Consider the following 24884-nt stretch of genomic DNA (forward strand, 5'->3'; position numbering starts at 1 on the left):
TTATCATTTTGTTTATGTTTCCTTCCTTCCTTCCTTCCTTCCTTCCTTCCTTCCTTCCTTCCTTCCTTTCTCTCTCTCTCTTTTTTTTTTGTCTGTCTCCCCAAATAGACTGTAAGCTTTATGGAGAAAGGCTGACATAGTCAGGTTCTTATTCACTGTTGGCAACCCCAGTGCCTTTGCACTGTATGTGGCCCCCAGTAGGTCCTTGAATTGTTGTTAAATGAATATATCAATGGATGGATAAATAAAGAGGAATTTGCGATTTTAGAGGAACGGGAAAAGTGAAATTTTACAGTTCTAAAAAAACTGGATGAGGGTGTTGAGGGGGATGCTTTTGGCAAAGGATATACAAAGCCATCCTGGGCAGAAAATGTGCCAGATTTGAGAGAGAAGCTTGTGAAGTAATCACAGCCACCAAGACCAAACAGAGAAATTAAGACTCTTGGAGAATACTCACACCAAAATACGGAATGCACAGCATAGAAATAATCCTGGAGTTTCGGTCTTCGTCATACATTTAAAGTTTTGAGGGAGAGGAGAGCTAGGGAAAGACAGAACCATGAGGGAGAAACACTGAACTGTCAAACTCCGAGCAATTAAGTCCATCAGAACGGAACAACCGCTAAGGAAGATGAATTTCTTGGCTTATAAACCTTCACATTGCTCCTCTGTGCTTTGGATATGTAAATGCCTTTGCCGATTGGCGGCACGGGAGGAGGGAACAGCCTCCTTATCCACCCAAAGTCTTGCATCTGCTCCGGAATCTTGTAACAGTGCTCTAGGTGTAATTAACTTGAGCAACGACATGCCCTTGAGGAGGCTGTCGAAAGCTTTCTCTCCAAAGAGCTGTCAAGCCCTCTCCAGGGGAGGGGGGGGGATCAGAAACAGAAGGAAGTGGGAAGCCCACCACCTATAACACTAGCACGTAAGCTCCAGGGAGAGGGACCTTAAGCTGTTGTAGGTTCCCACACATACTACCAGGCAAGGGCAAGCATGCAACAGCTACGGAATTAGTGTCTAGAGAGAACCCCACACTGGGACTGAGGTTCCCCTTCCTATCCTGGTCTCTGCCTGGTCCGTGACATCATGAAAGCTAACTTCTCTGGGTGCATTTTTACAGCACACAAAGGCTGATCTGACCTCTATTTCCTCCCCTAGGAAACGATATAGACTCTGAAGTCCCTTCTAGCTTTAAAATTTGACATATCAATATATCTGTAAATCACCTATGTATCAATGTATGTTCGTTTGCAGCGTAGCTAAGCCTAACTGATAACAGGAGTGGACTGTTTTTATGGTTGTCAGATAAAATATAAGACACCCAGTTAAATTTGAATTTCAGATAAACAACAAATACTTTTTTAGTATGAGTTGTCCCATGCAATATTTGAGACAGATTGTAGGACCTTGGCTAAATCTGACAATTTTAACTATTTGTCTCTGTCCTCCAGATGTTGTAAACTTTTGGAGAGACAGTAATAGCTCTTACTCATCTTTGGACTCCCTTACAATTGTGTCTTGTCAGATTTTTGGATTTCACAGATGAAACATTATTTTTTTTCTTTCAGGGGAAAACAATTTTTTACTTTGGTAAATAAAAGTATTTATAACCATCATCGCTTTACTAAAGAAAACCAGGTAAACATTAAGAACTCCGACACAAACTCACAAATCATTTTATATAATTACGTATAATTATGCGATTATACGTAATTATATTAATCATTAAAAAGATTTTAACTTTACAAAATACTCATTACATTGTCCTTTTGCGTGTGTGTTTCTATGGCAACCAGGCGATGCTTCCCATCAGTTTGGCGCTGCCCAGCTGCCCCATGTTGGGAAGCTTCAGCTGTGTGATGTTTGCTTGAAGGCCTGGCACAACTTTTTGACTTTTTTGCTTTAGCTGCCCGGGAGGGTGAGTTCATTTGGAGCTCAACTGCCTCAGCTAGCCTCTCTTCTCCCTCTATCCCTTGGCTCATGTGCTCTCCTCCAGGCCTTCAAACCTTTTATGAGTGAATTTTCACTATAAGTTACCTCAAGAACCTCAGAAGCATAGGAAAACGAAAGAAAGAAAGAAACACACAAACAAAAAAACCCTTGCCCATAGTGAGTCCTCAACAAATGATGCTGTTGGCAAAGCAGATGTGAATATTAAGTGGTACCTGGTTATACTGCTCTCTGAAGATGATCTTCTTTCTTTCTCTTTCTTTCCTTCTTTTCTTTTCTTTTCTTTTCTTTTCTCTTTTCTTTTTTTCCTGAATTCTTATTTTTAGAATTTTATTTTATTTTATTTTAAAGATTGTATTTATTTATTCGACAGAGATAGAGACAGCCAGCGAGAGAGGGAACACAAGCAGGGGGAGTGGGAGAGGAAGAAGCAGGCTCACAGCGGAGGAGCCTGATGTGGGGCTCGATCCCATAATGCCGGGATCACGCCCTGAGCCGAAGGCAGATGCTTAACCGCTGTGCCACCCAGGCGCCCCTATTTTTAGAATTTTAGAAAGTTAGAGCTAGAAAGGGGATCACAACTTCTACTCCAATGCCAGACTTACCAAATTGGGACTTTGAGGGATAAGATCCATAAGATCTAGGATCCGAGTTCCACTGGTCCACATGCCCTCTTAGCAGGTATCAAAGGGCAATCTGTCGTTTTCCAGGCGAGATGACTGAGCACGACAGAGTGAAGTCACTGTTATATAAATAGGGGGCAGACACGGGTGAAGAGCACAGCACCCAACTTTCCTGGCAAATTAATGGACTCTGTTGGGGGACAGGAAGGGCAGGGAAAGGTGTTCATTAATTTCTGAACAGAAATCCGTATAGTAGAAAGTTCATGCTGGGTGTAGAGAAATGAAAGACCAAGAAGATTTACCTTGAATAATAGCAACATCCATCTGGTATCTCTTCTGGGATTTCACGGTTCACTAAGCACTTCTCTTATCTTGCTTGGATCCTCACCACAACAAGATTTAGCAAGGTGGTGGTGTTTTCTACCTTAACTTCCCAGAGGAGAAAATGGAGGCACAGTCACCGTGCTTTCGTGGCCATAGAAGAGGTAGAGTGAGATTGGCCCACTTTCTAGTACTTTATGTCACTCAAGTGGGCAAAGACAGGTCAATGTCTTTGTCAGTTAAAAAAAGAAAAAAACATGTTTCAAAAATGATTTTGTGTTTCAAAAGTCACACAAGTTCTACATAAATATTATAAGAAAATCCAAGTAATTCAGAAAAATATAGCTTAAAAAGAAGAGTGAGTTTTGATGTTTCCTTTCCAGACATTTTTCTATGAGTTTATATGCATTTATAGTTAAGCCAGCCTGCCTTCCTTCCTTCCTTCCTTCCTTCCTTCCTTCCTTCCTTCCTAATGGCTCAATCTATACACATTGCTGTGCTTTGTTTTTCTTAACATTATGTCTTGGCATTTTTTTCAAATCTTTAAACAGAGATCTACCTCTTTGTTTTTAAGTGAGTCATGTTTGAAAACTGAATAGCAACATTTGTGTACACTGATAATAAAGAAATATTGTATTTACCACCAATATGTAATAACTGAGTCCATTGTGTGAGGAAAGGGGTATTGATGCTCAGAAACGAGGTAAACTGACTCTGATAAGTCAGTTTAGTAATTTTCCCTGAAGAGTGGGGACTTCAGAATCAGAATCACAAATAGCCTAACAAAGCCTTGAAAAAGTTAGCAAAGAGTTGTCTCAGTTTTCCCATCTATAAAATGGGGATACGAATAATACATGTTCCATAATGTTATCGTGAGGATTAAATAAGACAATTTACATTAAATGGTCAGCACAACCACCAATGTAGACAATGATGATGATGACGCCAAATCTCCTAGTCCGGGAAGGTCAGGTCACGGTTGGGAGAATGGGTGGGGCTTAAATTGCGAGGTAATCAATACCTAGAACTGATGCTCCAGGAGATATTTTTTTATTAAGAGATACCAAATCAATGTCTGGAATGCCCCTCTGGAGACCGTTGAGACCACGAGACTCCAGCTTTGGAAACCTCAACGTTCCAGGCTTTCGAGATGCGGTGTTTGGCCAAACTTTTGTGGGAACAAAGGCTACAATTCCCAGGCTGCATCACTCCAGCCCCGCCCCGCCCACGTCGTTGCGTATCGCCTACTTCTCGCCAGGCTGCTGGCCCGAACTACAGATCCCGGAAGACCTTGGAGCACCGGTCCAGTCTCCCGGCTCATCACTCTCACTTTGTGAAGCGAAACTGCGGCCGCGTTGTCCATTGGGAAACGTAGTTTTGCGGTGACCAGACCCCTCCCCCTCCAGGCCCAGGCGCGGCAATAAGGCGGGCGAAGTGGCGGCGCTGAAATACCCGCTCCTAACTGCCCACCCGGAAGGCTAACCTGGCTGGGGAGAATTCTGGAGACGCTCCTGGGGTCGGGGTGGCCGAGAACGTGGCTCGAGTTCCACGCCTTTACGGGTGAGAAGGCGGACGAGACCAAATGCCACCTGGAAGAGGGAGTGGGCCAAGGGACGGGTGAATCCAAGTGGAGATAATAGGGGTGGCATTGGGGCGTGGCGCTCCCTTACTGCCTGGGTGGCGGGTAGCGCCCGCGCAGAATCTGGTGGAGCAGCGCTCCCGGCAAAGTGAGGCAGCGGGGAGTCTGGGTGGTAGGATCTTTAGCGTTTGGGGCTGATCAGTGATACGTCTTCATCCCCTGGCCTCCCCTCCCCTGCCTCGTGGAGGCTGCGCACCCGGCCCTAGGCCTGGAGTGTTTGGGGGTGTAGGGGAGCCCTGGTTGGAAAGTTAGGAGTGTGTTACCCAGGGAGCCTGAGGGCTTCAGCTCTGCCCCGGGAGCAGAGCCTTTCCCAAATCCTTCCTAACTGGTGGTTGGAGGAGGTGAGAGGTCTCAGGGGGTACCATGGAAACCCCATATGTTTTGGAGCTCTGCCCGAAGGGAGTCTTCAGCAGCAATGAAAGCTTTGAACCCTCTCAGTCTCAACAGTGCTGCTGGAGTCATCCCCATGTCATCATTGTAAACATTACACGGCAGTAGGTTGGATGAGGGCTTGGTCTGAACCAAGCCAGAGAAATTGGGGTCCAGCTCCTTGGTCCTAGAAAATTGTAAAAGATTGTGTTGTTCATAGAGAAATGTCCTGAGTAAATTAATTGTAAAAAAAAATTAGGATACAAAGCAATATATATACTGATCCTTTTTTGTAATAAATACACATATCTCCTAAATATGTGGCATGTATCTACGGATATGAGTAGAAAAAAAAGTCACTTTAAACGACTCTAAACCACCAACAGTGCTTATTGATGGGTGGTGAGATTACAGATTGATTTTACTCTTTTCTGTACATCTTTGTGTAGCATCTGAATTTGTACAATGAACATGCGTTACCTTTTTTTTTTTTTCCTTTGCTTATTTTTCCAAAAAGTCACCGTTGCTCCACGGTGGTGCATTTTGGAAGGCAAGCACCGAAGCTGACTGCTTTGTGCCTTGCACCTGGCCACCTGCAGATTGGTTTGCCAGGAATAACAGGATTGAATTCAAGGGCTGAATTTAGTGTGCAGTCTATGTGAGGCTAATGCTTCTTTCCTTCTTCCAGCTTGGCAGGAGTCTGTTAGCAAGTGTCACACCATGGTACGTGGCTGTTTTGGTCTATGTCAGTCTAATCCATTATTGCTTCTGGTTTGAAACGTCATCCTTCTCATTATCTGATAGATTAGGTTGCACTGCATACCCTTCCTTGGGATCTGCTAGCTCAGGTTGGCTGGGGGGATGAGAGGGAGAATAATGCTGCAGCTAAAATACCTTTTTAGTTTTGGATTCGATCTCACCTTGCTCTTTGCTTTTTTAGTATATGCTACCTATTATCCCTGTGTGTGTGTGTGTGTGTGTGTGTGTGTAATTGTAAAAGAAACCGTTAACATATCCCTCGATTGTGCACATTGTGCATTTCCTGGAGGAAAGTTTGTTAAAATCAAGGTAGTATGAAAAATAAATATATTTAATGTTTATTTCAATATTGTTTTTCCTTCCTCAGCTTTTGCCAAGTTCCTGATTAAAGATTGACGTCCCTGCATAAGCATTTCCCAGTTAAAATGTCCTTGCCTCTTACAGAGGAGCAGAGGAAGAAAATTGAAGAGAACCGACAAAAGGCTCTGGCCCGTAGAGCTGAGAAATTATTAGCAGAACAGCATCAGAGCCCAGGCTCTGGCTCCTCCATTGCCACCAACTCTTCCCAGTCCAAGCAGGGCCCTCCCCCAAACCTCCCCAGGGATCCGTCTAAGCCAGTGAACCATGGTGTCGTTTTCCTGCAGCAGAATCTCAATAGTTCATCTAATGGTAACCAAAGACCTCCTAATTTCCACAGTTTTCATCTAAGCTCTCCAGGGCAGGCAAAGGGGATTGGGAAGAGGCAAGAAGATGTGTCCCCAGCCTGCCCGCGCCACGGCCCATCAGGTCAAATGACTCTCACTGGCATCTCTCCTCCCTTGGCACAGAGTCCTCCAGAGGTCCCCACCCAACAGCTGTTGGGTGGTACGTTAGGTCAAGGTCATCCTCAGGCTTCACAGGAGATCAAATCCACACCCTTTGCTAACACAGCTCATGAGCCTTTGGCCAAAGCCAAGAGTTTCCAGAAGACGCTAGCTCCTTTCTTTAGACAGCCACCCAGGGATCCTGGAGTAGAGGCCAGGGCAGCGAGGCCCTGCACCTCGGGGCAGAACATTTCTGACACAAACTGTGGCTCGGGAAGTGCGACACCTGGGACAGAAGGCAGACGCCCTCAGAAATTGGGGGCCTCACTCCACAAAGCAGGAAGCTCCCAGAAGGGAATGTGCATAAGGAGTGGGGATCGTTTCCAGGTGAAGATCGGGTACAATGCAGAGCTCATCGCGGTTTTTAAGCGGCTTCCCAGCAGAAGTTACGGTAATGAGCCTTCGGTCTTGTTCTTCACATGGTTTTTTTCTATTTTTAGAGTCTCTTTTAATCTTAACAGTTTCTCATAAATATGAAGAGAGTGCATTGGCACATTCTGTCCGGCCAGTTGTTGACATTTTCATTTGAGCTCATGTTGCCTTTTGTAATAGACGTTCCTTCCAACAGCTGCCAGACTTGGGGGTGCCACACGGCCATATGGGGAATGGATGAGTATTTACTGAGAGGCCAGTTCCCCTGCCGGCGCTTTGTGTTGTAGCGCTTACGGGTAACAACAGTTCTTTGAGATAACTGAATGTGATGTCCATTTTAAAGGGAATAGGACTGGCTCAGGGAGGTGAGGTAAGATGCTCACGTTGGTTCTTGTGGAAGGGCAGAGCTGGGATATACTCGCTCGGCCTCAGCCCAGAGAGCGTGCTGCCAGTGCTGTTGGCCCGACTACACTGGGTCACAGAGAGCTTGGTTCTAGTCCCGCCTCTGTCCTCTGCCCTCTTAGGCGACGCCATAACGTTCCCGGGCCTGATGAGTTCCACTATCTGGAGTAAAAGCACTGTCCTCGTTCACATTTGCTCTTTGTCCCCCACGGGGATTTTTGTACATCCGGAGGGGCTCTCAGTCGACTGTTTTTTGAACCGAGCACTCATTCATTCATTAAACAAGCTTTTCGTGAATGTCTCAGTACAACTCAGAACAGCAGTCATCAGCCTCATTATGGGCAAACCAAGTGCTTGTGTTTCATTTCAGATCCTGCCACCAAGACATGGAACTTCAGCATGACTGACTACGGTGCCCTGAGTAAGTAAGCATGTCCTTGCCCTGCGTGCAGGGAAGTCCTGGTGTTGAGAAGCCCCTGGGGCATCAGCTGCGCTCTCGCCCATGGTTTAGACGGCATTTAGGGCACTACCGCAGCGCTCCTCTCCCTTCTCACTCACGGCCCGCCTGCTGAGGCGACTCGTTGGGTGAAGGTCACCATATTCACGAAAGCTAGCACATACTGGAGCCGCCCTGCCGGGTTGTTCTAAGCCCCTTATACAGGCAATCCTCCGAGATAGTGTGGGTTTGGTTCCAGACCACCGCAGTCAAGCCGGTAGCACAGTAAAGTGACTCAGATGACTTTTTTGGTTTCCCAGTGCATGTAAAAGTTATGTTTGCACTATACTGCAGTCTGTGAAGTGTGCAATAGCATTATGTCTGAAAAAACAATGTACAAACCTTAATTTAGAAATACTTGATTGCTACAACATTACAGCTCTCACCTGAGCTTTCAGCAAGTTGTAATCACTGATCACAGGCCCCCATAACATGTAATAATAGTGAAACAGTGTGAAATATCGCCAAGAATTACCAAAATGTGACACAGAGACAGGAAGTGAGCAAATGCTTTGGGGCAAATGGCACCAATAGACTTGGTCCCTGCAGGGTCGCCACAGACCTTCACGGTGTGAAGACAGCTCTGTATCTGCAAAGTGCGATAGAGCAAAGCAGTAAAACGAGGTACGCCTGTATGCGCTGACTCTTCTACTTCTCACAACAACCATTTTACAGGTGGGAAAACTGAGGCCCAGAGAGGATAAGTAACTGAAATCGGGTCACCCAGCCAATGAGTTATACACCTGGGGTTCAGACCCAGCCAGCCTGACTTCAGAGCGCGTGTTCCCATGGGGCTGCCACTCCAGCCGTGACAGGCAGCTCTGCCGCCCCGAAAGGAATGGCTCAGCAGCAGACAGCCACGTCCTCACAGCTCTCCGTTCGTTCGTGTGGTTCGCTTGCGGGGGCAGGGAGAGGGCGTAGCCCGGGCAGGCTCCAGTGAACCCCATTAATCCAGCGTGGTCCATTGTCAGAGCTCTCGAGGGCAACCCCCTCTGTCTTCTCAGATTTTGTTGTCTCTTACACGATGGTTTTCGTCACCTCTTAGCACCCGGAGCCTCTACCCGTGCCAACACGTCAGCCCTGGGTGTTCTGGCCTCCCATTTTCCTCCTCTCTTCCTGTAAGCGTTTCGATGCTCTCTTTCCCCACCCAGTTCAAAAAGGGGAAAGGTGAAGGTGCACTTCACTTCTTTGCAGGTGTGGGGCTGGGGTAGGATTCTTTGGAGTCACCGGCACAGTTTCTGGGGGGAGAGGGGTTGGGACAGCCCCCTGCACGATTTCCTGTGTCTCTCCTTGGCGTCCACCTCTTTAAGTGTGTGGCATTGGGGGGGGTGTCCTTTTGTGGTGACCTTTTGTGGGGGTCGGGGGGGCTCACTTTTACTGTTATTTTAATCCCTGTGTTGGGTGTTGGGAGGGGGAGAGCCTGTACTCTGGGTTAAGATTGCAGGTTTCAACACCCGAGTTTCTCATTTTTGCTCGTTTTAAACCAGTGGTTTTCACAGCCATGGTGTTTTTGTATTACCGTTTTCTTACTACCGTACTCACAATGCGTGGTGACTTGGATAACTTCTGCTTTTGCAGATTGGTTTTCTGTGTGGTATGGTTGCTTTTTGTAATGCCACACGCCTTTTTAAAAAACTGGTTATTGGACACAAAATTCTCTATATAGCTTTTAGATGAATTTTACTGATTATGAATTATTTAGTTCATCTCTGTCCTTACCAGTGTTTCACACACTTGACTTGCTGTCTACTGAGATGTCCCTTGAACGCTGTGCAATGATTGTGGGGTTGTGCATTCGTCCTTGTCCCCCCCCCCCGTTGAAGTACAGTTGACACACACAGGGTTACATTTGTTGCAGGTGTGCAACATGGGGATTGGGCAACGCTGTGTGAGGCTGTGCTCGGCACACATGTGGCTCCCCTCTGTCCTTGTTTCGTTTCCGGATAGGTTTATGATGTGCTTTCCTAGTAGGTTATCCTTTTTATCAACGTAACGTGTGAAGACTGTCAGTCTTTCTGTCATTTTGCTTTAGGCATACCTGTGGATTTTGCCTTTTTAACCCTCCCACACATGCATTGTAGAAAACGTGGAAAGTATCTGACCGTGCAAAGAACAGCTGTTCCCCCATCTTCTCCTGACTCAGTTAACCACTATTAACATTTGGTTTTGCTTCTTCCAGCCATCTTCTGTGTGTTAAGACATACACAGTTTATCTATGTAATATAATTTTTATCTTGCTTCTTTTACGTAGTGTTCCAGCAGAAGCATTTTTATTTTAATGGGGAATGTTAGCCGCTAATTCTGAGCAATGACAATACAGGTATCCCTTGTTGGACTACTTTGAGCCCTAAGAAAATGATTTCATACTGTCGAACTTAATATTCGTTTTCATATTTCTGTTTTTTCCAAAACTTCCCCCTAAAAAAAAGTAACAGCTGTGTAACATTCCATGGTATAAATGTGTCATAAATGGCTTAAATCATTTCCTTTTTGTTTCACTTGTCTTTGCTCCCAGTTTTCCCAGGATTAAAGCTGTAAGGAATACCTTTCTCCATAAATCTCTGTATTTTCACTTGTTGGTTTGGGCAGATTCCTGGAAGTGGTATCATGATCAGTGTTTAGGACTCTTGTTCTAGATTACCAAATTGTTCTTCAAAAGGTTTTATTCTCGGCTAGCAATGCAGATACCTGGGTTTTTTTTTTTTTTTTTAATTTTAATCTTGCAGATTTGATGAGTAAAAACGGCTTTTTATTTCTCTGCTTATTTGTGAAGTTGAACATTTTTCCAGATGTTTGTTACTCATTTCCCCCCGCTCTTCTGTGTTCATGACATCTCTGTCTTCTTATTTTGTGGTCTTAGTATTTTCTCAAGTGCCAGCTCTCCTCTAATTTCTTGCAAAAATCTTTATTTGGTAGTTTTGCCTTTCAATTCCGTTTGGGTTTTTTTTTTTTTTTGACAGTTTAATTTTATGTATAAAATGCATAAAATGCATCTGTCAGAGATAAAATCAGACTCCAAACTGCATTTGTGGGCTGATGGTTCTGTGTCTCTTTCCCTGGCTGTCCAAGCAGGAGAGAGCAGTGACCTGGGGGTCGGGTTGAGGGGGTGATTTCTGGGCCGTTGGTTCAGTGGCTTCTCTGACACAGCAGCAGCAATTTCCATTAAGTTTGAGCATCTTGGTGAGACTCCTTCTCCTGTTCATTTCTGAGTTGCAGGTTTTGTAATTTGAATACTTAAGGAGCAGAAGTTACATTCAGTAAAGCCTGGAATTCCCAGTGCCCCAGTGAAAGTGCACTTGCAAGCCTTCCTGATCTAACCATCCACCTGGTCACATCTGTCCTTTTCTTCCGCAGTGAGAGCAGCCCAGAGCCTCCCCACGGTCACCCTGGAGCCTTTGGAAGGGGCCGAGGACACCAGGGAGTCACTCTCCACTGGGGGCGTGGCTCACACCTGCCTGCCTTCAGCTCCCTCCCTGGCCTTCGTCAAAGGGCAATGCGTGCTCATCTCCCGGGCCCGCTTCGAGGCAGACATCGGCTACTCCGAAGACCTGATGGCGCTGTTTAAGCAGATGGAGTCCAGAAGTTACGGCAAGTAATTGGCTCTTGCCGGATTCCTAGGATGCATAGTGGTCTGTGATCTCCGGGCAGGTTATTTTTCTCTCTGTTTGAATGTTCAGAAATGATTTTTGTCCTTAGGAGAGCTGGAGACACAGGCATGTGCCATAAAAATAGATGCCCTTGGGTAGACTGAGTCCGTGCTTGTCAGCCTGGAGCACGCATCCATACTGCCTGGAGGGCTCGGTAAAGCAGAGTGCCACGCCCCGCTCCCCGAGCGATCGCTGGTGCCCGGTGCCCCCCCGAGACGCTGATTTAATCCCCTTGGATGGCCCGCATGGAAAACCACTGGCCAGGGCAGAGCACTTCTGCTTTGTTTTTGTGAGGCTCTTCACAGGTGCCCTATCCGAATCAGGAGCCGAAGTTGGTTTAGAATTTGGAACTGCTGGGTTTCATTCTCAGCTTGGGCCTTGTCGCTTTACTAAACCACGTGGCTTTTATGGGTCGCTCTTCTCCCGGAAATCCTTGAAATGGTGTTAGTCTTCTCCTGAGGGAAGTGGGAAGCAGACCCTTAACAGCTGCCGGTCCTGAGAGCCTGTGTCCGGGCAAGGTCATGGAAGCAGGCTCTCTAGAGTTACTTGCTCGGTGAGCTTCCCTCGGGGTTTGGGGTTCCGTAGGAGGGGGGATGCCAGCTGTTCCGTTTGTATTCCTTAGGCGGGGAGAGTTTTAACTCACAGGGGCAGCCTGCTGATAGGATTTAGGGGAGGCAGGCCGGGGCCTGGCCTGAGTCATGAGACGGGCCACACGCACGAGAGCCGGCGTTCTTTGCCCCTTCTGCTCCCTTGGATGTCCGGCTTCCGTGTGGGGTCGCCCTTACAGGCCAGTGCAGATGGCCTGTGGGCATTCTGCCAAGTGGGACCCTTGAAATCACACTCCTGACGTGGCCTCCTGTGCTGGGAAGGTGAATGGCTAAAATATCGGCATCCCGTCCTGCCTCCACCCAGACGTGCAGAAACCATGATTGGGTTTTTTTGCCATACTTACTCTTCACAGACTTGCCCATTTGCTGTTCTGCCACGGTCAGGATCCGGCTGTTGTCAGGAGGAGTCTCCCGTACAGTTCCCACGTCAGGGGTCGTCTGTGGGCCTTTGATCTGTCAGATTATACCTGGGCTACCTTGCTTTTTCCCCTGACGCCGACTCACTGTGTTGATGCCGCCGGTTCCCTCGCCCCCTTGCTTTCCCAGTGACCATGCGGAGAAGACTTAGTGTCTGCTGTGCACAGGGCATTTGTCTAGTGGAAGCTGTCATGATTTTCTCCGAAGGTAGAGCGATAGGGAAGCTCTGTAAGAACTTAGGCGGTGCTGGGTACTGAGATGCTCGCCCTTCTAGGTCCGTATCGTACATAGCATGTGTTGCACTATATTAATCAGCAGCGGGTGTCACACTAATAACAACAATCATAACAGTTTATAATCACCAGCTTTCTTTTGAGCGCCCATTGTTTACCAAACACATGTTCATAAGCATTTTATTTTTCATTTAGTTATTTTTTGTGGGGGAGGGGTAGAGGGAGAGAGAGAATCTTAACTGACTGAGCCACCGGTGCCCCATCGTAAACATTTTGTGGCAGGGGCTGTAGTGTCCTGATTTTTCAGGTGTGGGCACTGAGGCACAGAGAAGTTACATAATTTGCCCAAGGTCGCACAGCTAGGAAGTGGCATAATCGGGATTTGAACGTAGGCTGTTTGGCTCCTCTGACCATGTGCAGCTCGTTTCCGGTGTATGAAAGGGAGCTAATAATAGTGTCCAGCTCTTAGGGTCATGAGGAGCAGAGGAATGGCGCGTGTGAGTCTCTTGGCACCGTGCCTGGCTTAAAGTAAGCACTGAATAAATGTAAGCTACTATTATTACCCCTGTCTTGGAAATGGAGGACTTTTCTGACTTCCCCGGGCCATTCCCGGTGACGGATGCCCATAGGTCCCCATGGGACCCTTCGTCATCCCCTTAACAGCTCAGTAAGGTTGCCGTGTCTGCTTGTCTTTTCTCGCTGAATTCTGTGAAAGCCTTGAGGGCAGGTTCTCTCCATTTCTGTATCGCTAGTGCCAGGACCAGGACCAGGCACAGCGTCCTAGCTTACTGGAGATTTCTGGAACCAGGGAATGAATGAGTAATGACGCAGCAGGAGGGCGCAGGGAGTCACGCTTACTTGTTTGTTTGTTGTCATTGCAGATGTCAAGACCAGGAAGTGGAACTTTCTCTTGGAAGAACACAATAAACTAAGTGAGATGCCTACCTTGCTTGTTTTATATCATGCTAGTTAAGCTTTCATTATCTGCCTTAAATTTAGCATATATTAAAGGAGGACCGCCCCTCCCCACCCTCCCCCGACTCTCCGCCTGTGGTAATTTCACATGCTCATGCACAGGACAAGTGAAGGGGAAGATGTTCCCAGGCAGCTGAGATGGTGGCTTTACAGTCACCCAGGCAGACGCAGGGTCCCCTCTTCCATCAGAGCATGACGGCTCGTCAAATTCCTAAAGCCTGTGAAAGACGTATTAGATGGGGAGTTTGGGCGTCAGACGTGAACTAGGTTTGCTTAGCGTAGATGGGAGCCACTGTAGATTCCCTCTAAGAACAGGCTCTCGGTTTACTTCTAAAACCAGATGATCAGTGAGGTTCGGAGGGTCTGAGTGGTTACAGGCTTCGTAATAGGCCTGGGCGTGCATGCATTTAATAAGCGCTTTGGAGACTGACCCAGGGAGGAGATGTGGGTATGGGTATAAGAATAGGAAGGGGAAGCCAGTTTGGGCTCACCATTCGTCTCTGTGCTCTGCATGGGTGGGGCGGTAGGTTCTAGTATGCCTGAGAAGGGGGGACGTGGGCACGGCTCAGCCTGTCCCGGAACGCCCATCTGTCACCCATGTACCAAGCTGTCACACGCCTGCAGTGGGTCTGCAGCTGGCACAACTTACATTCCTGCTTGGCCCCCTGAGGACTTGGGCCTCCCAGCCATGCTGGTCCCAGTCAGGCCAGGAGAGAAAAGCTCCTGCCGAGGACCTCCGAGTCTTTGCCCATCTTGCCCAGCAGGCCAGGGCTGTCATCAAGAGGGAAGAGCTGGGTTTCTTCCCTCCGTCTCCTCCTCGTGTGACTTACGAGGTGACATCAGGCAGATGATTCCACATTCTGGGTCCCCCGTATCCTTTCAGTGAAAAAAGGGGTCGTCAATCCGTATCTGCCCTGTTGACAGAAATTCATTGTAAGGGAAGTGCCTTTGATTCCTCGCAGAAAGGCTTGCTGCAGACTCACAGACTGTGAACGCGGGGACCCCATGCCTCTTCCCCCAACCCAGGTCTTGTTCCTTGTGTGCGAAGCTAGCTTACTGACCCCGAGCTAGTGAACGTGTGCATATGAAACTCATTAAGAAATGGTAATAAGACCTTCTGAGCGTATGAATGCTCACTGCTGACGTGGTGACGGTTATTTTCTCCAGATAAGGCAAATCTAAGAGCTTTCCTCCTCCCTTTTTTCTCAGGGACTTGAGGACTTTTGCCCATTGTGAAATTGGCAAAAGGCCTTTTGTTTTCCCCGGGCTGTCACAGTCCAGAAGGGTTCTGCATCCCCCTCACTGATCTTGTCGTGTCAGCTGCTATTTGAAAACATTAACATCTCTCTGCTGTGTGGCTCACTAGCCTTCTGCCAAAGAGCTGTTTTACAGAACCGATTTCTAGATGACTCATGAAGCCAGACAGCACACTCCTGTCATCTTCCAGCACCTGGACAGGACATCCGTGAACTGGGGGGCTTCCTCAGAAACACAGCCACTCGGCTGAACTAGCCGCATAGGGTTATGGAGGCAGTAGTTGGTGGGAGACAGAGCGGAGGTTGGTTTTTCCTCTCGAACGGCTGGAAGAACATAATGCTTACGAAGCACCACATTTCACACCAGCCGGATCATCAGGCCTTTTCTTAGCTTCCATCAGGTATTTGAGTGCTGGCGATGACCAGGATTAAAATGAAAATGGTTTCTGCAAGCACATAGGGCGCTCAGTCTCCTGAAGTGTGCAGAAATCAGCACGTTCAGATCTAATTTGGAGGCAGAAAATGTATTTCTCCATCAATATGGGAAGTCTTTTATATTAAAGCCGCCAACCTTACCTAATTTCTTATCGTGGTGATTCTGTTCACGCAAAGCATTTCCAGAAATAACTGGTATATACATTTAGCGAAAATGGAAATGGATTTAAATATTGAGAATACAAAGCAACTTAAGGTAGCGGTGGATGGCTCAGCCCTCCAGATTCAGATCAGTATTTGCAATGGTAGTCAATCGGTGGTGTGGCAGAGAGCTTGGAATACCTTGTGAGGATATTGGGAAAACACACGGCCGTATGGAATGCAGAACCAACCACCTTAGAATTTCAAGTAATATTGGGGAGAAATGAAATATACCCGGCTTCTTATTTGGTTCCTTTTACTAAATTCCTGAGAACAGTTAGCTCCTTGGAGGGTTGCAATGACTCCCAGGGTACCTGTGCAAAGGTAAAGGATAAAGAGCAATCGAAGATCTGCAAACAGTAGTTACTCCTCCAATTAGATTTTTCAAAGGACAATGGTTTCCCCATCCATTACATGGGGGGTCTGGAACCACTCACTCGGAAGGAAAGTAAGACCCCTAAATATGAGCTTTAATTGAAAGAGTCAGAGTGATAGTCACTCTTAGGAATAGTTTAGACTCTGAGCTTAGCAGGGGTTGGTAAATTATTTTTGTAAAGGACCAGATAATGAAGACTTTTAGGCTCTGTGGGCTACGTGGTCTCCCGTCTGCTCGGTTCTGCCACGGTGGCAAGCCCGGATAAGCAAGTCGTCACAGCTGTGTTCCCGTCATACTTTCTTTACAAAGCAGGCAGTAGGCCGGTTTGGCCCACAGGCCTTAGCTTGCCATTGCCAGCACCTGCTTTCGAGGATCGGTGGGGTCAGGTCCCCTCCAGGTCCCCTCCAGACCAAGGGACTTGCCAGGTGCTTCGTTGCTGATGTCACTGCTGAAACTCCCCTCTCTCCAGGGGAGATCAGTGTTCTCTTAGGGAAAGGGTCACCAGGGTGCAAGGCCACTTACATTTTTATCACTTGGTGGCTTTAGCGTGGACCCTGCCCTTTGTCATTGCTGTCGTTGTTTGTAAATAGCCCTCCTTTCCTCTTGATCTTTCTCGCTGAACAGAGCACAGCAATTCCTTGCCTGTTGGCAGCAGGTAAAGTAAAATTCTCAACTTCTCAAACATCAAAATCCAAAGAAAACGTGAAGAGAATGGAAGCAAGACAAGATTTATTCATTCTACATCTTGCTTTTTTAATGGGTCTTTTGGAACTGATTTTTAAGAATGTGGGTCCTTATTTATTTGAATGGGAATACTAAGATAGTTTTTTAAATTACTTTAGGTTAAAAAAGAATCAGTCACAGAAACATTTGCAATTCTTCCCAGGGTCCACGTAGTGTAGAAAATCAATTTGGCATTCGTGATTGCCCTCTTATTTGCAGAGACTGGGAGTAGAGAGGGAGCATTCGCTCTCTAGGTTTATATACTTGCTCAGGATATGACTGTCAGCCTAAGTTTTCTCTCTAGTTATGTTTTTGAGAAGGTGGCCCACAGCAGAATTCCAGCCACTGAGCTCTGTATTTCAAAGCCCCTTCACTGTCCTTGGCTCTCGTGGGCATTTCCCTCCAAGTCACACAGCTCTGTCCTTCTTTCTAGTCCAGAGCGTGCGCTGCCTTCCGCAAGTTCAGCTGGACCCTCTGCCCACGACACTCACCCTGGCATTCGCGTCGCAGCTGGAGAAGACCTCTCCCTGTCTCACAGAACCCATCCCCGAGGCAGACCTTTCTGGAGTGGACCCCAAGCTCGTGTCCAATCTGCTGCCCTTCCAAAGAGCGGGAGTCAAGTAGGTTCTTGGGTCTTCCTCTCTCCTGGACTTCATGACTCATACTAACTGGGTTCAGATGCTCCTTCTTTTAAGAGCACTCATCTTTCATGGACATCGAGAAGCATCTAGGCATTACACAGCCAGGTGTGTTGTAAGCTAAGCCTGATTATAACCATCGATTTCAAATTCCATGAGTTAATCAGGACTCTGGATTGCAGGTGTGCAGAAACCCAACTCAGACGGGTTCCAGAAAAGAGATTTCTCGGTGCGCTTAGTAGCAAACTAAGGGTCTCCAAAGATCTCATCAGGACTCTGTCCCACCCTCAGCTCAGCTTTCTCCTGAGTTCGCTTTGTTCTCAGCCAGGTGCTCCTCAGGTGTGGCGGCTAGGGCTCAGCCACCAGCGGAAGCACCTCTTTCCTGGTGGGGCTGACACTGAAGGGCCTGAAGTCTGGTGCTGATGCTGGGACCAGTTGCTGTGGCCTGTGGGCTGGGGAGTCTTATTGGTGAGACTGGATGACAGGCCCATCCCTGGAGCCAGCTGGTAGGGCCCCACCCCCCAAGTTACTTGGACTGAGAGTGGAAGGTGGTGGTTTTCCAAAAGAAAGTCAGGATGTTCTCATTATAGACAGAAAAGAAGATAAGCCCAAATCGTGACCTGTCCTGTTTCCAGAGCTTCTTGGGAGAAGCCAAATGACAGGTTTGAACTTGCCTTCTAGTGAAAATACTAGAGGTCCAGGAGAGGAAAGAGATGGTCAGAGCTTCATCTGTCCTTCGACGGTGTGGCTGGGGGTAAAGCCCTAGGTAAGGGAAGAAGGTAAATCATCATGGACCCACAGGCAGCCTGCTCGTGAAGTTTTGGTAAAAGCTTGGCCACTGTCTCAGACAGGATTCTGCGATTTCGGAACAGTCATACCTCCCTGCATTCCCGTGGCCCAGCTCTGTTCATACCCTTTCCCTCGTTTTCCCTCCCAGTTCCATCTGTCTCGGATAACATGCTTTGCATAACTTCATCTTGCTTGAGAGGTTGCCGACCCACACCCCTGGGCAGCCTCTGTCTTCGCTGTCCAAGCTCCTCTGGGCCCCCTTAGAGATCCTGGGCCCGTGTGGTATGTGCCACCTTGCCAGCGAAGCCGTCACTGCCGAGAGGCTCCGTGTAGAGGCCCGCCCGGCCTGACGTGCGCCAGAACCAGAGCCTGGCCAGCAGCTTCCGTCTTTTTCCCTGTGGTTCTAAAACCACTAATGGGACTTACAGCCTTTCTTCAAAACTTTGCAGTTAAATCCAGATTTTAACTTTCATTCTCTGAAGAAGAGGATTTTGGTGTTGAGGGAAAAGGGCTGGCAGTTCTGTGTTGGTTTTGTAAGACCTACAAGGAAAACACCCTTCAATTTATGGAGCAAAGTCTTTAGATATTTATCAGGTTCCTCTAACATCTAAAGGGTCCCTTTTAACAGATGAGTGAGGTGAGACCCAGCACGATAGTCATCTGCCCAGAGTCACTCAGCTTCCAAGAGTGCAAGGAAATTGGAGCTGGAATCCACCTTTCGTGCTGACGAGCACGGCACTTGTGTTCTACCAACTGTCCTGTGGGAAATGGCGTTCGCTGTGTGCTTGTTTCTCCGTTAGGCACACATTTCCTTTGTTCTCCTCTTTGGCCACTTTGTTCCTTAGCTGGGCTACTTCAAGGCAGGGAAGAAGGCCACGAAATTCAAGGGCTCTTCTGCTTTGAGAATGACTGGATGGACAAACCAGAGGGACGCTGCAAACGGCCGAAGCAGAGGGTCCTCTGTGGTGTGTTGCTTAGGTGCCCCGTCCGCCCTGGCCGTCAGTTCTGTAAACTAAAATGTGAGGTAAAAAATGTATCTTTTCGCACTTGCTTCCCCCATCCATCTCTCTGGATGGTTGATCCTGGAAATAGTCTAGAAGATTTTAACCGAGGCAGATGTGCCGAGAAGAGGCTGGGTCTGTCGGAGAGGTCGAGGTGGCACCACGCCGGGCTTCCTTCCTTGCCACTGAAGGCGTATGGTGGTCACAGTCCGGGGGGGCAAGGGGGTGGGTGCTGCCTCCCCTGGTCTCCGCCGTGGCTGCTGGGGGACAGAACAGTGCTGTGACATGACGTGTGTCGCCCGCCGAGCCGGGCGAGCTGGCTCCTGCCACCCGCAGAAGCACTGCTCAGTTTGCCACCTTTGCTGAGCGCTGGCTTTTGAAGGGCAGAAACGCTCTTTCCAGCAACTCCGAGGGGCCCCCGCAGCCTGGAACTCCTGTCAGCCGTACCCACTGCTGATCTGAAGGGGCTACACTCTCTGCCTTGGCTGTGTGAGAAGGAAAGAAAAAGAGCGCATTGACAGGCTTCTTCTCAGATTTCTGAGCAAATGATCAGTTTTTCAGGAATTCAGATGAAAGAGAGCTGGTGTTTGGATCAGGAGACCAGACATCTGGCACTTGGGATCCTTTTCCCTTTTCACTGATTCATTTGTGAGTCAAGCAAATCCCGTTCAGTGTTCATCTTGATTATTTTTCTCTTTTTCGTGGAATAGTAGTTAGAAGAGAAACACTTCCCCAGCACGTACGATGGTGCCAGGAACTGTAGTCAGTGCTCGAAACATTAACTCGGTTAAACCCTGACGACGGTCTCTGGGGTTGGGCCCTTTTTTCCCCATCTCATGGCTGAGGCACGAGGAGGTGAGATAACTTGTGGGAAGGTACCCAGCTGCGAAGCGGTGGAACTGGGGTGCCCCCCAGGCCAGGCGGGCTCCCGCAGAGTGAAAGAGCGTGCCCTTCTTCACAAGGCGTCAGCAGGAGTTGTCGCACTGGAGGGCCAAGGGGCCCCCGGCAGCTGCTGAGGCTGGTCCTCCCTGGTAGACAGACACCCTGGCGCCGTCCTCCCCTCGGCCTGTCCTCTTCTGCAGCATCCTCAGTCTTTTCCAGCTCTTTCCTTTTGCCCATGTGCATAAACGTCCTCTCTGACCTTGAGAAAGCCTGGCTGTGATGCCACCATCTCTTCCTTCTTCCCTTCCCTTCCATGCAGACCTCTCATGTGAACAAGACCACCCCTCCTGGCCCCTGTTTAGGGGCTGTTTCCCAGTCTCCCCCTCTTTCGCTCCCCCCCGTCTCGTCTGCACTGGACTGAGGGGGCCGCCTCTCTTCGAAGCTTCCTCCCTTGGCTTCCATGACCCTGTTGTCTTGTAGAGCCTCTCTCTGCCTTTTGACCACCATTCCACATTGTCCCTATTTTGACTCTTCAGTAGTAGTATTACTGTCATGCTGTCCCCTCATGGGCTCCTGTCTTCCCTCTCCGGGGGTGCAGGGTCCATGCTGCGTACTGTGGTGGCCCACACCGAGTGGCGCATATCGCTTTACATGGTGGCCTGACGGCAGGTTAGCTACCACCCCTGACAGATGTGCCACGCCACTGTCCTTCCCTCGTCTGCTTTCAGTTTTGCCGTAGCGAAGAGAGGCCGCCTGCTGCTGGCTGACGACATGGGCCTGGGGAAGACCATCCAAGCCATCTGTATTGCGGCCTTTTACCGGAAGGAGTGGCCGCTGCTGGTGGTGGTCCCGTCATCTGTGCGCTTCACCTGGGAGCAGGTCAGTTCTCTTTGTATTGTGGTTTCAACCAGGAAGTGTCCTCAGTGTTGAAGCAATCAAATAACAGTTTGGGGACAGGGCCTGGGGAGCTTTAGAAGATCCTGTGTCAGCCGGAGGAAGGGGAGGAGGTGGCCTTCGGGGGCCAGGCTCACGGTTTCCTGAACTAGAATCAGGGATACCTTTAGGGAAGAAAGCCGAGGGGTTACAAGCTCAGACCTGCCTCCATCTGGCAGCAGAAGCTTCCTGAGCGCCTCTCGTGCCTCTGCTGCTAACCCCGCTCACCGGTACCACGCTGACGTCTCAAAATAGCTGCCTCCTTTATTTCCCTGAATCCCATAGTGGCTGTGTGCGCGTGGCCGCGGTCGGTATTAACCCCATTTACAGATGATAAAACTGAATCTCAGCGAGCTGAAGCAGGAGGCTCACTGGTAGCTGGAGGCATTATCGGACCTTGAAGGAGCGTCTCCTGAGGTGTCGGCTCAGGTTTTGTGCCCCCGCAGGAGGTGGCCAGGGCAGGATGCTCACTGTCAGCCGGGTGCTGTTAGAGCTGAAGAACCTGACGTGGACGTGGCATTCGCACTCGGCCGTGAGCGTTGTCCACTGTAAATCCAGGGGTCAGAGTGCTTCCAGGAAGTGAATGAACGCCCATAGAAGCAAACTTGACAGAGAAAGGAGACCTCATTCATCGTCTGTAGCTTTTCTCAGCTCTCTGCTACTCATGGCAGCTGTCTTCTTCCTCCCACGTTGGCTTCTTACTAAGCACCCCGTGAGCCACTTGGTGGACAAGAGGCGACTCTGCCTGTCACTGGTCAGCCTGATGCCCAGACATGCCCTTCCAGCTGAAAAGAAAGTAAAACTTTAAAAATGTGCATTGCAATAATACCTCTTTTTTTTTTCCCTGTCCTTGTGACCTGAATTCCCCCCGCCTCTAAAAATGAACAGTTCAACAGATACTTATTTGGTGTGTGTTAAGTTCCCCCAGCACCTCAAAAATTCTCAAAAAAAAAAAAAAGAATCAGGCGGTCACTTAGTTATGAGCAGGACCAAAACTGGAGGAAGAACCAGCCCTCGACGTTGCCATGGTGTCAGCTGACATGCAGGGACCTCGTAGCCTTCCGTTGGCTCCAGGCACTGGCTTGGGGTAGGGATGGCAAGATTTCTGGAGAGAGCAGATGATAAGTATTTTTGTCATTATCAATGTCTTTGGTATGTACCAGGATCTGCTAAAAAATCCTCTATAAAATTCCTCTTAGAAAGAGTCACATTCTTGCCCTGCAGAAACCTGCCATCTAGTTAGAGATTCGAGGCGTGAGATCCGCAGATGCCACAGTGACTGCTTACGAGCCCTTGCTGACAAAGGCAGGCAGTGTCGTGTTAGTGGAAAGCGAAGGAGCGGATGGGTAGGAGGGCAGTGGAGATAATTGTTGTTCATGGGCCCAAGGGCGCCAGCAAATACAGGAGGGTGTGGAGAGAAAGGCGCTGAGTTCATTTTTCAGGGAGTATTAACGTTGTTCACTGAGAGAGTGCCGTTGATGGGTGGGCTGGGGCCTCAGCGGGCAGCTGCCGGCTGGATCCCCCAGGTTTCCTTCTCCTCTGTCATCCCCAGGCCTTCCTTCAGTGGCTGCCGTCTCTGAGCCCGGACCGCATCAACGTCGTGGTGACCGGCAAGGACCGCCTGACAGCTGGCTTGGTCAACATTGTCAGCTTTGACCTTCTGAGCAAGTTAGAAAAACAGCTAAAAACCCCCTTTAAAGTTGTCATCATTGTAAGTGACTCGGCAGAGTCTTTAAGTACTTCATCTCTGGGGAAGCTTTCTTCTTAAAAGCTCCGAGAACTTTCATGTCTGTGTTCTCCTGGAGCCTCCCTCTGTTTCTAGGAGAATAGAAATCACTATCCTTATTTTGTGGGAAACTGACATTTTATTCATCTCAATAGCAGTTCTCAGCCCTGGCTGCATATTAGAATCTCCTGGGGAGCGCTTTGGAAAGTGTCATTTACTAGGCCTGAGCTGGGGGTTTGCAGCCCATCTCCCCGACGTGAGGTCATGGATGGAGGCCAGCTTGGGGGCCCCGGGCCACCGGACGGCAAGGGCGTGTGCCTTCATCTGGTGCCCTCTCTTGTCCAAGGGGCTCAGATCAAACAGTAAGTTTTTTTTCCAGCCAATATAAAGACACTCGCTTACCCCCCCCCTCAAAAAAAAAGTACAGCTGACCCTTGAACAACATGAGTTTGAACTGCATGGGTCCACTCATGGGCAAATTTTTTTCAGTAAATACAGCACGGTACGGTGAATGTGTTTTCTCTTCCTTATGATTTTTCTTAATATTTTTTCTCTAGCTTACCTTATTGGAAGAATACAGTTAGTAATCGTATAACACACAAAATACGTGCTAACTGTGCATGTTGTCGGTAAGGCTTCTGGATGAGTAGTTAAGTTTTGGGGGAGTCAAAAGTACATGCTGACTTTTGACTGCAGGAGGCAGGGGGGTAGCACCCTAACTCCTGCGCTGTTCAAGGACTAGCTGTACTTTTCACAGGTTTTGGTGTTTGGTTTTTTTTTTTTCCTTAAGTAGGCTTTACTCAAGTTCTGCTCCCAGATGTGACCTCACATCTTTCAGTTAACTGGCTTTCCTTCTTTTCATTCCTCAAGTCCTCCGTAAGGAAAGTCTAGAGAGGCCTGGTGCCGGCCACGGGACAGAACTCAGTGTATTCACGTGGCTCACAAATAAAGGTTAGGAAAAGGCGTGCAGCTCCCAACCCCAGTGCAGGTAACACACGCACAGAGCGCAGTGGATGATTTTCAGTGCCAAGTTTACCCTTGTTTTTCCTCTTGGCAAAACAGGGGAACCCAGTGCCTCTGGATGATAGGAAAGGTTCTTCTTTATTCAAACGTGTGCATTTTAAAAGCCTGTGGTATTTTCCTTCTCTTAAAAATAGAATTCTCTGCTGACAGTGGCTTCCCAAATCCCAATGCTCAGAATGTGGTAGTGCATATCTTACCTAGAAGGAGGGAAAGGAATGAGTTTGTAGGAGGCTCAGAAAAGTCAGCAAGATTGCATTAGAGCTGTGGCTTTCTCAGCACGGGCTGGCTGTGAGGGGACGCTTGTTCATCCATGTGTTCAGCCCACAGTTGAGCACCAGCTCCATACCCTGGGCACTGCTACGCACTGAGGGTATGGCGGGAGGAAAGTCAGCCCCATTCTCCAAGATACCCCAGTCCAGTAGGACAGACTGACACGCGCACAGAGCATTAGAATACGTTTTAGTGCTTTCATAGATGTGTGAACCAAGTATTGTGGGAGCTCAGGGAAGGGAAGAAGGCATGGTTGCTGGCCTCGGGGATCTATTATCATGATTTGAACGTGAGAACCATACTCTATTCCTAGCCTAAGCAAACTTCCATGTTTATATGTTTTCACAGCTGTAAGGGTAATGAGTCTTTGAGGAAGTCCTTTCTGGTTTGGCACAAATTCAGGTGTGGCTTTGAAAAAATGTTAGCGTATACATGAAATGCAAACATTAAAAGTATCCCAGGATGATGGTGATGGTTCTCCAGTGTGTAGGAAGAATAATGCCTTCATTTCTTGAGTGTTCTCCTTTGTCGAGTACTTTACACATAATTGCCGATCTTCCCCATGGCCCCTGAGGCAGACATTATGTCCCTTTCACCACTGATGGAGCTGACAATGAGAGCGCTCACATGATTTGCCCACAGGCGTGAAGCCAGCAGGATGGGACGTCATTGATCAAAGCTGGACCGCATCATGTGTTTCTGTTTCTGGCTCAACACTTCCACCTGCCATATGATTTTTGGCAAGCCACTTACCACCCGTGTTAGTTTGTCTTCAGTTATTTAAGAGCCCTGTCTTCTGATTTCAGAGAAATGTTATAGGAAGGAATAAAGTGTCAGCTCTAGGATGTCACACTTCTTAGAAGAGAATTCAGATGTAAGCCATTCCTTGTGGTTAGTTATAAATAATGGAACATTTTAGCCCATTGGTTAAAAGGGTCCATACCCTTCCCCATCCTC

The 24884-nt window shown here is 48.3% G+C and overlaps 1 protein-coding gene across 6 annotated transcripts in view; it reads left to right on the forward strand.

Moving 5' to 3' along the window:
- The first annotated feature begins 4170 nt into the window (after nucleotides 1–4170).
- The window catches only part of SMARCAL1 (SWI/SNF related, matrix associated, actin dependent regulator of chromatin, subfamily a like 1), a 56319-nt gene continuing 35605 nt past the window's right edge, over nucleotides 4171–24884 (forward strand). For 2 of the 6 annotated variants that reach the window (XM_044381186.3, XM_057304637.1), the window contains exons 1-9: nucleotides 4262–4454; nucleotides 5591–5625; nucleotides 6029–6915; nucleotides 7669–7719; nucleotides 11149–11382; nucleotides 13581–13631; nucleotides 17099–17285; nucleotides 20704–20854; nucleotides 22461–22619. In XM_044381186.3, the coding sequence (XP_044237121.1) occupies nucleotides 6087–6915; nucleotides 7669–7719; nucleotides 11149–11382; nucleotides 13581–13631; nucleotides 17099–17285; nucleotides 20704–20854; nucleotides 22461–22619 (1662 nt within the window). In that variant the 5' untranslated portion in view covers nucleotides 4262–4454; nucleotides 5591–5625; nucleotides 6029–6086. Of the gene's footprint in view, nucleotides 4455–4522; nucleotides 4622–5590; nucleotides 5626–6028; nucleotides 6916–7668; nucleotides 7720–11148; nucleotides 11383–13580; nucleotides 13632–17098; nucleotides 17286–20703; nucleotides 20855–22460; nucleotides 22620–24884 lie in introns of those variants that run through there. The other 4 variants (XM_026491995.4, XM_048214306.2, XM_026491993.4 and 1 more) reach the window with 3 other exon arrangements.

This window comes from Ursus arctos, unplaced genomic scaffold (genome assembly GCF_023065955.2).
Source record: "Ursus arctos isolate Adak ecotype North America unplaced genomic scaffold, UrsArc2.0 scaffold_1, whole genome shotgun sequence".
NCBI classification, from domain to species: domain Eukaryota; kingdom Metazoa; phylum Chordata; class Mammalia; order Carnivora; family Ursidae; genus Ursus; species Ursus arctos.